Source organism: Oncorhynchus keta, chromosome 20, assembly GCF_023373465.1.
Source record: "Oncorhynchus keta strain PuntledgeMale-10-30-2019 chromosome 20, Oket_V2, whole genome shotgun sequence".
Lineage (NCBI taxonomy): Eukaryota > Metazoa > Chordata > Actinopteri > Salmoniformes > Salmonidae > Oncorhynchus > Oncorhynchus keta.
In genome coordinates, this window is record NC_068440.1 from 4,088,698 (window position 1) to 4,103,662 (window position 14,965).

The window sequence follows — 14,965 nt, forward strand, 5'->3', positions numbered from 1 at the left end:
CACAATGCCTTGTTAAGTAGTAGAATCTCATCTGCTACCCGAGGTGGGTGTCCTGGTTTCTAGATCTACATTCTTCTCGTGGTTCAAGGATATCTCCCGTGTTTGTGTCCCACAGTTTTCCTCCATGGCCCGTATTGTTTTCCCTGCGGTCTCTCTCGACCCTCCAAACTGGTGGGACAAAGCCAAGAGTCTTTTAGACATGAGGGCACATGCAGTGCAGTCGACCCACTGTGCATTCCTTCTCTCTATCAGGCCAGTGGGCGCTGTTCAGAGACCCTCCCTGACAAAACAGGTGGACTACTGTAGACATGACATAATGGACAAACATGTCTCCCTCCAAGTGTACTCCATTTATAGAGTGTCCAAAAGCCATTAAAACCGTGCTACTATTTAGGCACCATCTAGGCCACATACTATATATAGTGAGGAGGCACATGTGCAGTACACGAAGCAATGTGTCTACCCATGGACAACATAACTCAATGGAATAGCATAACTCAAATTCTCAAACTCTTCCTCACATTCCTTCATGGTTCCTATGTGGTTTGTTCCATGTCAGTGAGTCTGGTCCTTTGTAGAATTAACTGTAACCGTTGGGCAAGCCACAGTCTGTTCTCATGGAGTTTTGACTAATGACCAGCATGCAGTGAAAAATTAGCATTGTGCAGATTTAGTTTGACACACAGTTAATAGGCCTAAAGGATAATTGCTTTTTTTTTTGCATGGCATACAATGTGTAGTTCACATTTTCTGAAGAAACATTCTATTTTACACTCCTTTTTTAACACTACGATTATATTTTAGCTGCTTATCTGTTCTTCTGATGTTTCACAGCAGTCTAATCTGACTTTGTGGAAGTTATTGTCTGTGCTCTCATTTGGTGTGCAGAGCAGAGGTCTCGAAGTTTATCGGAAAACAGAGTGAGATCTGTGAAAGTAGTATTTGGAATGTCTTTAATGTCTTTAAGGCCATTGCAGGCATATATTATTATTATATATATTATATTATATTATTATTATTATTATTATTAATCCTACTAGGTCAATATTTTGCATTGTGAACTGTTTAACTTTAAAATGGTATTAAATATTTGGAATTCACCCCAAATTATCACGGGAAAACGAGAGTTTAGAAGAGTTGGTTGTCTTGCTCTTAAATTTACCTTCTTGACATAGCTTTCTTTGTAAAAAAAAAATATGAATATGCTAATGTTAGGGTGTTTTCGAACAGAATCCGCTTTGTTTCACAGCTGCTGCGGCTTCTATGGATTAAAACAACACAATCGAGTTTGATAAACATTTTTTGGTAAACGTGTATATTGCATTGGCAAAACAGCATGAGTAAATATCAGCTATAATAACTATTTCTTAATAAATGCATTGAATTTCGGATGAATTATGAGATAAATAAGTAGGTATGGTTTCTATGTCTGTTTCCATAACTGACCAAAACTTTTGTGTATTTGTGATTAACAACTTATTTCATGGAGAAATTATTTCCGTATGTTTCAACATTAGTTAGCATTTACGTGTTTCCTTTTCTAGTCAACTGTATGGAAAAATCTTATTTGAATATAATCAATCAAAAAGACATATGGGGTCCATTTAAACAATGGCCTCACAGTGCTGGAGACTGTTTTGCATCAGGGCCCTAGTTCAGGCCGGGGGGAGGGTGGGGTGGGATGGGGGGTTGGGGTACAATGGCTGGCCCACGCAGAGGGCGGTAGTGACTGACTCCACAGGCACTGTGAGGCCAAAGAACGCCTGGAGTCAGGCCAGCACCATGTACGCCACTGTGCCCGCCTACCCCCACCTGACCTGCCTCATCTCCCATGATACATTTGGGCACGGGGACGGCGCCTTCAAAGACTGCCCATTCAACGTCAGACAGATAGAAAAGTATCCAAGGAGCAACAGCAGAGTGTTTACAGAGTTGGTTTGAAAGGTCTTAATCCAAGATACAGAGCGGTCGTCCAACTCTACCTAACCACTATCCAGCATGGCCACAGCGAGTACCTCAGGGCAAAGCTCATTTGGACTGAGCAGGAGAAAGAAGGCCCCTGGCCTGATGGATCAGATTAGCACGTTCTTTGGAGGTGACAAACATAAAAGGGGCAAGGTGAGCATCTGGGGTTACCAACTGTTGTGATCAATGGCCTCACCAAGACTCTTCCAGTCTATAGAGTTCTAATATGACGATGGTAAGGATAGATCTGTCCAGTTTTTGTGTGCGGTCGAGAGAGATTCTTTGAAAAAAGGTGATTTATTTATTGTGCAGAGCTAAAATACTTGTAGAATACCTGATGTAATAATCTTAGATAATTTGTCATTTAATTTTTATTCTAGGTCTACCCAAAATATCAAATGGACTACTTGCTGTAAGGATTGTTTGGCATTGTTTCTCCATGTTGAGGATTTTTTGGGGGGGAAAATGAATAGCTATAGAACCGCTAAAGATAACAGGGATTCTTGTTGATTAACAGGTATACACCATTTATTTGCTGACAATCTCTTAGAGATTTTCCAGTACGTTTGTATACTTTTGGCCTGTAGTTCTTAAAGTAGCGCTCATGAGCCAAAAGTGGTCCATGAAAATTGCATACTACGGCAGACATGTGCACCATGTCATCGATGTCTCTCTTGCTCTGCTGTGTATGCATCCTGCTAGCTGTCACTCAAATGGCGAGGGGCTAAAGCTCATTGGCTGGAACTTGAATTGCATGCGGCTGGCCCCAATTGGGAAAATGGAGGGGAAATGGTGCCGGACAGCTTCCAGTAAACAGTCGCTTTCAAACTAGGAATTTTGTGGCTAATTGTACTAAAAACATAATTCTGCTCATAGATTATGCATGTATGAACTACATATTTACTAGTTGTCAAAGTTCCGAGGCATGTATTTAATGTTTATGACCAACATTGAAAAATCAATACCTTACCTCTTAAAATATTGTTAAAATATAGTTCCTCAAATTATTGCAATAGTCAGAATCAAGTCGAATACATTCCAAAGGGTTCATCTAATTTCCACTTTAGTTCTAAACTTCTTTTTGGGCTTGAATCTTAATTGACCACTGAATTTATTTTACTGACCCCAACCTGGATAGCTGTGTGTTTGACTGGGTGTTTGCTGTGATAAGTGCATTGCTACAAATTCCCCAGAAGCTTCCCCATTGAGAAAGTGTGAGAATTTAACTTTTGAAATGGACAGGTGTGTTTCGTATGATCACAGTTTGAAATCAGGTGTCTAATATACAACTACTACATAGCTTGAATTCATAAAACTTTGACCACCATTTATTTAGCTGTACAGACTTGATAGCAAACAGAATATCCAATGTGATCTGTCTGCATCATGCACCAGTTGTTCCTCTTACAAGGTCTCATGTTTTCTCCTAAAGCTAAGCAGGTCGATCAAACACCCCCAAATGATTCTGAAATACGTCTTCAGCGTATTTTCTCTAGAGTTTATTGCAACCAAAACTAGGGAATACATTGCTGAGTGATGGCAGGTTAACAACTGCTTATCTCTGATGTTATGAATTTTTTTAAAAAAATTTACCCGAAAAATTGCATCATTTTCCCATTGCAGACATTCTAAAATAATATCCAGTCTTCTCCACTCAGCGCTTGTATTAATCACTGTCAGCTATGATCATGGAAATGAACATAATGCTGTAGGTTGGGTTACAGACCTAGGATCTTATTTTGACCAGTATTTATCATAGCAAAATATTCCTGCTGCAACAGGATTTGAACGTTATGGGCTGGACAAAAGTAGGCTACAAAGTGCAATACTGTTAATATAATCGTGTTTTAGTGCGGATTTTCAGTAAATTTGTGTAAATCACAAAGCTCATCCACATTTCCTGCAGTGCAGGAAAATTCTTAGCAACAAAATGTTTTATCCAATTAAAACCTATATCTGGAGGGAGGGGCCTTGAAAAGGCAGAAATGATTTCTGCACAATTATACTTTACTTTCTAGAATAGGTTATTGATACATATTTTGAACATATTCCATTGAAGTGCAATCCTCCAGGCAGACAGCTTTTAAAAAACAACTCCCAATCACTTTCATGTAAGGGAGCATTTGGTTATGCAACCCTTTTTTTGAACTCACCTGAGTGCATTTAATTTAATTTCTAATTCCCATGTAAAAAAAAAAGAACTCTGTGAACTAGGATGCATAACATTGCAAAGAAATACAGAGCAGAGTATCTGTTCGGAAAGTCACCTCAAGTTGAAAAATTGATTAAAATACATACAGTACATACTGTACACAGTAGTTTATGGACCCATTTTTGCCTAAAATGACATACCCAAATCTGACTGCCTGTAGCTCAGGACCTGAAGCAAGGATATGCATATTCTTGACACCATTTGAAAGAAACACTTTGAAGTTTGTGGAAACGTGAAATTAATGTAGGAGAATATAACACATTAGATCTGGTAAAAGATAATACAAACAAAATAACATGCTTTTCTATTGTTAATTTTTTTCATCATCATTGAATAGAAGAGAAAGGCCATCATATAATATTGCAGTTTAGGCACAATTTAGGTTTTGGCCACTAGATTTAAGTTTCAGATTGATCCGGTGAAGAATTGCAATACTGGACAATATTTTGTATCAAGTCTGCCCAAATGTGCCGAATTGGTCAATTAATACATTTACAAGTACATATCTATAGAGAACATACAAAAATGATATGGTAATACAAAATGTAAGTTTACACACTACCAGGAATGTCATACATGAGGGATCATTAGCTCATACACTAACTTTCACACATCTAGATGGCTGGGCGGGGTGGGTGTGGAGCAAGAGACAGCAAAGGGTTCAAACTGTAGAACCCAGTTCCTACATTTGACTATAACAATAGATTTGATCAAACATAACTATGCTACATTCTATCTCTGGGACCATCAGGATGACAAATCAGAGCAAGATTACTGAATGTAAGTATCAGAACACAGGATAAGACCCAGATGCAGACAGCTAGAATCACAGATGTTTATTGACCCAAAGAGGAGGCAGGGAAAAGACAGGTCAAGGGCAGGCAGAGATCTATAATACAGGGCAGAGTCAATAAGGTACAGAACAGCAGGCAGTCTGTTCTGGAAACAGAAGACAAAGGACAGTGAGACACAGGTTTTTATCTTGGACACATGAAACGTAGGATGGATACAGAGGGTGTGGGGCAACAGAAGGTGAACAGCAGAGGGGCTAAGTATTTTAGAGATGGGGCCAATGAAACAGGGGGAAAGTTTACGGGACTCCACCTGGAGGGGTATGGTATGCTGACTTCTTCCTCTTGCTCAGGGAAGAGTTGTGGGCATATTCCACCCACACAAGTTGCTGGCTCCAGGTGGTGTGGTTGGTAGAGACAAGGCAACGAAGGGCCGTCTCCAGGTCCTGATTAGCTCGCTCCGACTGGCCATTAGATTGGGGCTGGAAACCAGAGGACAGGCTGGCCGACGACCCATTGAGATTGCAGAATGCCTTCCAGAACTGGGACAAGAACTGGGTACCCCAATCGGAGACCATGTCGACCGAAAGTCCATGGATCAGGATGACGTGCTGCACCATGAGCGGAGATGTCTCCTTGGCTGGGGGTAACTTTAGAAGTGGAATAAAATTGGCGGCTTTAGAAAACCTATCCACCACCGGCAGGATAGTAGTGTTGCCGTCTGACGGGGGAAGCCCAGTAACAAAGTACAGGCAAATATGAGACCAGGGGCGGGGAGGAACAGGGAGTGGTTGTAGAAGGCCAGCTGGAGATTGCAGAGGAGTCTTATTTTGTGCACATACCGTGCAGGCAGCGATGAATGCAGAAACATTCGGCACCATGGAAGGCCACCAAAAGCGTCCGATGGGAGCCTGGATGACAGGTCAGTCTGGAGGAATGCTCCCATTCCAGGACCGGGGAAAGGGCAGAGTCCAGGACACTCTGCCAGTTCCCCGGTACTCCGGATTCCAGCTGGGAACGCTGCGCCTTACAGGCCAGGCTATCTATTCCCCAGATTTCAGGGTCAGATGGAGTAGCAGCAGGGACAACCATGAGAGTGTGACCGGCTTCACGTTCTTGGACCCTGGGCCGTAGAAAATAGTGAAATTGAACCAGGCGAATAACAGGGCGCAACGAGCATGCCTAGAGTTGAGGAGCTTGGCGGTGCAGAGATATTCCTGGTTCTTATGGTCAGTCCACACCAAGAATGGGTGTTCTGCCCCTTCCAACCAGTGCCTCCACTCCTCCAGTGTCATCTTGATGGCGAGGAGTTCTCCCACATCATAGTTCCTTTCAGCAGGGGTAAGAAGATGGGAGAGGAAAGCACAGGGGTGCAGCTTTTGGTCCTGGGCAGAAGCCTGGGGGACAGGACGGCCCCCACTCCGACATCCGAGGCCTCGACCTCCACCACAAACTGGCAGAACGGGTCTGGATGGATTAAGATGGTGGCTGTAGTGAATTGAAGTTTGAGGCCCGAGAATGTCTGGTCACCTGCTGGCGACCATGTGAAGGGAACCTTGGGAGAGGTGAGTGCTGAGAAGGGGGAAGCCAGGATGCTGTAAAAATGGATGAAGCCGCAGTAGAAGTTTGCAAACCCCAGGAAATGTTGCAGCTGCACTCTGGATGTTGGTGTAGGCCAATCCACCAGCTTGTCTGGATCCATCTGTATATGTCCTATATGACGTATCCAATGAAGGAGATAGTGGAGCGATGGAACTCACACTTCTCCGCTTTAATGAAAACCTGGTTCTCCAGGAGACGCTGAAGGACTTGTTGGTGGTGGTGGACGTGTTCTTGAGCTGACCAGGAAAAGACCAGGATGTCGTCGAGGTACACAAACACGAACCAGTTCAGCACATCCTGAAACACCTGGAACACAGCGAGAGCGTTGGTCAGCCCTAATGGCATAACTAATTACTCACAGTGCCCGCTAGCTGTGTAAAAGGCAGTCTTCCACTCATCTTCTTCCCATATCTGAGCCAGATGGTAAGCGTTCCCGAAGGTCCAACTTGGAGAAAATGGTCGCTCCTTGAAGAGATTCGAAAGCCGAGGAGATGAGTGTTGCTTTTTTTTACAGGGATGTCATTAAGACTCCTGTAGTCGATACACAGGCGCAGGGTTTGGTTCTTCTTCTCCTCAAAGAAGAACCCTGTGCTGGGTTGGTGGGGCAATGGGCGAAACCTCCCTGCAACGAGTGAATTCTCAATGTACTCCTCAATAGCCTTGGTCTCCAGACCTGACAGGGAGTAAAGCCTCCGCCGAGAGGGTGTGGTGCCCGGGAGAACTTCAATGGCGCAGACATAAGGGTCGATGCGGAGGGGGAGAAGTAGCACTGGCCTTGTTGAAGACCTCCCGGATGTCCTGATACTCCGCAGGCATGACGAGGCTTCTCTCAAGCTTGCAGGGAGACATCCCGGAGCAGGCTGGGCTGACTTGAGACAATGAGCATGGCAGAACGGGTTCCAACCCACAATAGCACCAGTAGCCCAGTCGATCAGGGGATTGTGCTTCTGGAGCCATGAATATCCCAAAACCACAGGTACATGGGGAGATTTGAAGAGTAGGAACTGCATACACTTTGAAACTCGTAAGTCGATAGGAATCGTATTGCAGGTCTCTGACATCCATTGGAATGGAGAGGGGATGAGTGGTGATACCAAGCTCTGACACCAAGGTAGCATCGATAAAGCTTTCATGGGCCCCAGAGTCATGGAGCACCCGGAGTGATTTGTCCTGGTCACCCCATAACAGGGTGGCATGGAGAGGGTGCGAGTAATGATTGGAAAATCTCTGTACGGCTCACCAGTGTATTTGTGCCTACTGATGAACCTGGTCTTTTCAATGGTCAGGTGGAAATATAATGTCCTGTAGTTTCGCAATACAGACAGCTCCTGGTGTTCATTCTGCGTTAACGTTCATCCTGAGACAATCGAGCCCTTCCCAGTAGCTTGGGCTCTGGAGGAAGCGAGTCGACCACTCTCTACGATTCCTGTGAGCACTCGGGTGATGTCAGAGTCTCTCAGAAATGCCTTCTGGGGTTTCCAGGATTCCTCAGAGTCGAGGCGACAGGGGAAAGATTCCCTCTCCCTCCTACATTCTTGTAGCCGCCCATCAATTCAGATGGTGGAAGCTATGAGGGAGTCAAGGTCCATGGGCAACTCCCGGGCTGCGAGCTCATCTTTGATCACCTCCGATAATCCGTGAAGGAACATGTCGAACAATGCTTCTGGGTTCCAGGCATTCTCAGCCACCAACATGCAAAAATCCACTACATAGCCTGCCACACTGAGGGCATCTTGACATAGCTAGAGCAATTTACGAGCAGCCTCTCTCCCGGACTCGAACTTCCGTACTTCCACCACAAACTCCTCCAGACTGAGGCAGACGGCAGACACCGCCGTAGCCCAGGCGAGTGCCCTCCCAGATATCAGCGTTATGACGTACGCTATCCTCGAGCGGTCCGAGGGGAACGAAGAAGGCTGCAGCTCGAAGACGAGGGAGCACTGGGAGAGAAAGGCCCGGTAGGTTCCAGAATCTCCAGCGTAATGCTTGGGAGGAGGTAAACGGGGTTCTCGGTACACTGGTGTAGGCTGGGAAGAAATGTCACTGGTGGTGGGATTACTGAGAGTCTGGGGACTAACTGGTGTGGCTTGCTGCGTTGTAGGGAATATATGGAATTGCTCCAGTAATGTATTGAACGCCTGGTCATGGCATTCCGCCAGGGTATGTAGTCCCTCCATAAGGCATTGCAGTAACTCCTTGTGTCTTCCAATGGCTTCTTGCTGGGAGACAGCATTGTGGAGCTGGTCTGAGTCTGCTGGGTCAGTCATGGCCAGTTCCTACTATCAGAACTCAGGATATGATCCAGATGCAGACAGCTAGAATCAAAGATGTTTATTGACCCAAACAGGGGGCAGGTAAAAGACAGGTCAAAGGAAGGCAGAGGTCTGTAATCCAGGTCAAAGTCAGGCAGGGACAGCACGGCAGGCAGGCTCGGGGTCAGGGCAGGCAGAAATGGTCAGAACCAGGGGAACTAGGAAACAGAAACGTGAGAAAGCAGGAAGATGGGAAAACAAGCTGGTAAGACCTGAAAAGACAATACGAACCGGCAATAGACAGAGAACGCAGGTTGAAATGCACAGGGGATAATGTGGAAGATTTGCGACAGCTGGAGAGGGGTGGAGACAAGCACAAAGACAGGTGAAACCGATCAGGGTGTGACAGTAAGTACATTATTTACCTTCAGAGGTGAATGTATCAAACCAGTTGCCGTGATAAAGGTTTTTTGTTGTTGTGCACTCTCCTCAAACAATAGCATAGTATTTTTTCACTCTATTAGCTACTGTAAATTGGACAGTGTTGTTAGATTAACAAGAAGTTAATCAGCTTTCTGCCCATATAAGACATGTCTATTTCCTGGGAAAAGTTATTGTTACTTACAACCTCATACTAATCACATTAGCACACATTAGCACAACCGTCCTGGTATAGGGACACCGATCCCGTAGAGGTTCATGTACTCATAGCCATTTAATTGAGCCTGATTGTCCAACATTAGCAAAGAGACTTCTGTGAGTTTTTGACTACTGTTTATACCTTTAGGGGTCCTTCCGGGGTCACGCCACCTCCCCAAAGGCAGCCCCTCGACGTCGGGCTAATGAGAATGCAGTAATGCATTTCTTCAGGAGCTTGAGCGTGAGTATCTTAGATTGACTACCTCTGTGCAACGTTATACATTATAACTTGTATTATATTTGTTTTATTTAAACAAATTATAATTGTAAAGTTGAAAAGGTTGTAAAATAAATATGTTGAACTTACTCTTACGCAAGATGTTTTGTTGTCGAAAAATTATAAACTAGTTTATTCTCAAAGGTATTTATCTTCCCTGAAGCATTGTAGAGACCTTGGAGAAAATGTATTACCTGAAGTTACATCCACTTTGGTCAATGGTGATTGTTTGATACAGTATAAGAAGGGCATGATCAAACTTGCCATACAATTGGAACAAGATTTACTCGTAGCTGTAAATAAGTGGTTTGTTGTGCATAGAGTATTCATCTTCACCCATTCATGTTCCTATTTATATTGATGATAGAACATACTGCTCATAGAATAATGTAGCAGTATGTTCTCTCATCAAGATACATGTAAACTTGGGCAAAGTTATTTTTCACCTATTGAAGTTCTCCAGCAACCTTTGGTTTCATTATTCATAATCTGGACAGGCCAGATGTTTTGCCGAGCTCTGGTCCTCAAGTGGAGACATATCCACAAGATATTGGGTAGAGTAGTTATCTAGCAGTTTCTCTAGGCCTGCACCACTGCTTCAAACTTTCCAAAGTACTGTTTTTTAAATCTGCTGTTGCAAAGGGGTTTCCCCATTAGCCAATGTCCTTATGTTTCCATCTTTGAACTCATGGAATAGGACCTTATCATTTGTTGGGTTCTGTATCCTCAGGTGACAGCCTCTCCCCGTCCCAAGTCCAGGGTGAGTTCCATTACCTCCTTTAAATTTTTTTTACTTTACTGTGGTTACTGTTTCTTTAGGCCTCTGTCAGGTAATTAGCTTCAAACTGTTCCTTGCTTTTTACAGCGCATGACTTCATGGGCCTGTGCAAGTTGGCTAGCTAGTATAGTAGGTTTACATTTTCTGTCGTTATAGTAACAGGCGCTGCTCCAGTAGGCCTTCGTGAATCTTCCTGATTTATCTCATTTTCTTTCATGTCTAGTGGAGGGAGGTCTTGGGCTTGGTAGGTCATTCAAACTCAACCCTAAACCCCCAAAACAGTGTTGACCTCACAGCCCTGTGTTTGATAATGACATCTTAACTGTTTTCCTCTGTCTGAAGACTTTCACTAATGTCCTTCTGTGAGCGTTCTGATTGTGTTCTTCCCTCTTATTTAACTTTTACTCTCTCAACTCTGCATCTTCCTTCCCTTGTGTGATACTTCAAGACAGTTAACATCCAAAAGAATGTATATATATTTCTTAGAAAGCCTAAATAACATTGTTTACCTTACTCTTCTTACTCTAATGGAAAATGTCAGATGCATGAATCAACGTCGAACACAGTTTTCCTCACATTGGAATTATTCATGGAACGTAGTGGCTGATGAAAAGCTCAAATACAGCTTATACCGTGGTGACATTACATCTCATGGTTTTTGTTTTTCTGACATTTTAATTTAGAGTCACTGCTTCTGGATGACTTTGACACTGCTCAACTATTTCTGAACCGCAACCGGTAAAGACACTCTCAGGGACCCCTATATACGTCAGTTTCCGACTTCCTTTCCACCTTTCCTTTCCTTTCCTTATACCAGTCTGTGAGACTCTTTCATCGCTGCCCCATTCTCTGTTCATGGTGACTCACTAATCTTCCTGCATTAGTGCGTTTCTTCATTCAACTCCTCTGTGTCCACAGAGTGAGCTGTTCAGGGTGTAAGAATTTAAATGTGCTCCTCGCCAGTTCTCTGTGTTATGTGTGCTCTGAAGTAATGCATGCCTTTGTCTTCCATCTTCTTTCCCCCTAAAGGTTGCTGTAATGTTGGTCATTCCTCATTTATTTCTCTTCCTGTCTCGTACATACCATTATTTTACAGTAACAGACCACTGATTGAAGTAAACTAATTTTGATAGAAACATGACATTTCTGGGTTTAATGCAAAATAGCATTGTAGTAATGCAACATTTATACCTATGGTGTTTACCAAAATATATTCAAACTCAATAGAACTACTAGTTCGACACCATTTTGGTGTCCTCCCCCTACTTCATCCAATGAGAGCTGAGCACTGATTTATACCCAGGTCCAGCCACGTTCCATGTGTTTATAAAGCATCTTGTTCTAGGCCTCGCCACCACATGCTGATGCCACAAAGTCATCTTACAGATGCCGCAGAGACCAAGGGACACTATCCAAAATCTTCAACCTGGCGAGACATCCTGATGTTTGTGTCCCAGGTTTATCTTGCCGCTACACAGTTACACTGTCGAAAGAGTGCACCTGATAAACATTGTTTCTTATTTGTGTTTACCTCCCCAAAAAACAGTGGTGATGTTATCAAAGTGAGTACATGAGAGATGAAACCTAGCCATATCCATCCTGAATCTTCATTCATTTCGACTTAAATCGCAACAACAAAAACGAATTACGTTGTGATTTATTTGACATCATACTAAACTAACATGTGCATGAATTAAATGGACACAATTATATACTTTTAACTTGACTGGTTGGGCTACACTTTATGATATAAAGTATGCTCCTGTAGGTACACATTGATATAAACAGGTATTACTGTAAGCAAACAGGTATATTAAGTACACTGTAATTACACTGTACCTGGCTATGTCATTTTCATGTAAATGCATAGGTATTAGATAAATGAATGGAAAAGTGGATGGTGTCTTTTGTTATCAATACTTTTTCAGTTTAGTCTCTATTGCACAATTCATTGATGTCTTTATTGATGTCTTTATACCTACCTCAACCCACTTTCCTGAGAGTATATACTAACTTTGAATCCCTGAAAATGTGACTTTTGACAATCAAATAACAAATTTAACCCTAATCTTCTCATAGAAAATACAAATCCTTCTTTCCATCGAATAGAGACACGCGTACAACCATGACAAGCAATTTTAAAGCTCTATATTTCCTCTTTTGGTCGTATAGAATTTAATATTTCAGATATCAGTCTAATATACTGCTTCCCTCTGTTTACAGGAGACCAAGTCCCGCCTTCCCCCCAAACGCTGGAGCACCATCTTCTGAGCTCTCCTTAGATGAGAAAACCATGGAAAAGGATGAAGAGGAGAAAGTTCTCCGTTTGACAGACTCACAACAACCCTTGACAACGTTAACACACTAACACCAGCATGTCTCCTATGTTTGCAGATAGTGACACAATCTTGGCACCTAATATTTAGCATGCTGGGATGAAAGTGTGCAGTCATTGAGGGGGTGGGAGCTGTTGAGTTTGTCAATAGCCTTATAATCTGAGTTTTAAGGGAAAGTTCTCCTTTAGAGTTTTGGAAATGCAACAAAATGATTCTACTCTAACATCTGGCTCAATGGGCTATTCGCCTCATCTAGCAACCTGTTCTGATGACGCTAGAGTCTACTATTAATGGGTTGTTGTGCTTTTCTATTTGTCTGGATTTTGTACGTGGATGATCTATTCTATAGAAATAGAATAGCAATAGGCTTTATATTCCCCCTTGTTTCTTTTAGGAGCTCAAACACACACAACCGTGTTTCGTTTTGTATGTCGCCAGTTATGTGAAATCTAGTCTAAGAAAGTGTTTGTGGGTCTTGTTATGCATGCAATTGTCAAAATTGTCTTGTGAAAGTATGTTATGAATGCAGTACTTGCGTATTTGAAAATGTAATGGGAAAACCTGCAAAAGTTATAAACTAACATTATGTAGTATAAAAATTGCATTTGATTCGTTTAGCCATATTACAAAAGTCGTGTTTTATTTAGGCACTTAAATCATCAATGTTGTATAGTGTTATGGTGTCCGAGCCTATTAAAACAACTAATTAAAACAAACGCCCTTCCAAACTGCACCGTTAAACTTTGCAAATATATATTTCAAAACTGATTAAGAGCATTTAACATATTTTCTGACTAATCTTTAAATTTGTAGTTTCAATGCTTTGGTTAATTTGGAGTTAGCTTTTTGAGTAAAAGAGATGGTGAAATGGAAAGTTGTTTATGAGGTCTAATAAATCTCCAAAGTAAAAACGCGGGTGAGAGCATGTAGTTTTGCAAATTCTCTCTCAAACAATTGTATTATGTGTTTGATTAATTTGTCACCTCCCTTGTGTGCACATATCTGTCTGTTCACTGTGAGTGTTGAATAAAAAATACGATTAAAACTTTATAAAATCATACATTTTTCTGAGGGTGCTCAATAACATAGACTTGGTGCTTAAAGGTGGAGAAATGGATTGAAGACCAGAATAATGTGTTTCTTGTAAAATGAAATAAAAAATAAAGATTTTTAAAATTGCCAACAAGTTCTCAGAATCATACATTTAAAGAACTGAAATTGATGTCCAAAATCCACCCCTCAGGAAGATGGATTATCTTGGCAAAGGTGAAATGCTCACTAACAGGGATGTAAACAAATCTGATTTAAGTCAAAACTGTAACTGGGCCACTAAGGAACATTCAATGTTGTCTTGGTAAGCAACTCCAATGTTGATTTGGCATTGTGTTTTAGGTTATTGTCCTTCTTAAAGATACATTTGTATCGTAGTGTCTGTTGGAAAGAAGACAACCAGGTATTCTTCGAGGATTTTGCCTGTGATTAGCTCTAATTTGTTTATTTTAATCAACAAAAAAACTCCCTATTCCTTGCCGATGAGAGGTATACCCATAACATGATGCAGCCACCACCATGCTTGAAAATATGAAGTGGTACTTAGTGATGTGTTGTGTTGGACTTGCCCCAAACATAACGCTTTGAATTCAGGACATAAAGTTAATATCTTTGGCACATTTTTTTGCAGCTTTACTGTAGTGCCCTATTTCAAACAGGATCCATGTTTTGGAATATTTTTATTCTGTACAGGCTTCCTTCTTTTCACTCTGTCATTTAGGTTAATATTGTGGAGTAACTACAATGTTTTTGATCCATCCTCAGTTTTCTCTTATCACAGCCATTAAACTCTGTAACTGTTTTAAAGTCACCATTGGCCTCATGGTGAAATCCCGGAACAGTTTCCTTCCTCTCCGGCGACTGAGTTAGATAGGATACCTGTGTCTTTGTAGCAACTGGGTGTATTGATACACCACCTAAAGTGTAACTATATAACAACTTCACCATGTTCCTACGGATATTCAATGTTGGGTTCTTTTTATACCCATCTACCAATGAGTTCCCTTTTTTACAAGGCATTTCAAAACCTTACTGGTATTTCTGGTTGAATCTGTGTTTGAAA

General features: G+C 42.1%; 1 protein-coding gene across 3 annotated transcripts; it reads left to right on the plus strand.

Moving 5' to 3' along the window:
- Nucleotides 1-1,863: 1,863 nt before the first annotated feature.
- Nucleotides 1,864-13,910, plus strand: mbpa (myelin basic protein a). 3 transcript variants are annotated; one of them, XM_035795033.2, is made up of 5 exons: nucleotides 1,864-2,118; nucleotides 9,610-9,702; nucleotides 10,469-10,498; nucleotides 10,740-10,760; nucleotides 11,200-11,259. In XM_035795033.2, exons 1-5 carry the CDS (start codon nucleotides 1,999-2,001, stop codon nucleotides 11,242-11,244), a joined length of 309 nt encoding a protein of 102 aa, XP_035650926.1. In that variant the 5' UTR covers nucleotides 1,864-1,998; the 3' UTR covers nucleotides 11,245-11,259. The 3 variants fall into 3 exon arrangements, with proteins under 3 accessions (XP_035650926.1, XP_035650925.1, XP_035650927.1); XM_035795032.2 differs by lacking the exon at nucleotides 11,200-11,259 and adding an exon at nucleotides 12,740-13,910 and having other exon boundaries at nucleotides 1,865-2,118; XM_035795034.2 differs by lacking the exons at nucleotides 10,740-10,760; nucleotides 11,200-11,259 and adding an exon at nucleotides 12,740-13,910 and having other exon boundaries at nucleotides 1,874-2,118.
- The last annotated feature ends 1,055 nt before the right edge of the window (nucleotides 13,911-14,965 follow it).

Coding starts and splice junctions, on each gene's coding strand:
- mbpa (XM_035795032.2), top strand. CDS start 1,999: ATGGCCACAGCGAGTACCTCAGGGCAAAGCTCATTTGGACTGAGCAGG. Junction 2,119..9,609: donor ACAAACATAAAAGGGGCAAG/GTGAGCATCTGG, acceptor TTATACCTTTAG/GGGTCCTTCCGGGGTCACGC. Junction 10,761..12,739: donor GGAGGGAGGTCTTGGGCTTG/GTAGGTCATTCA, acceptor CTCTGTTTACAG/GAGACCAAGTCCCGCCTTCC.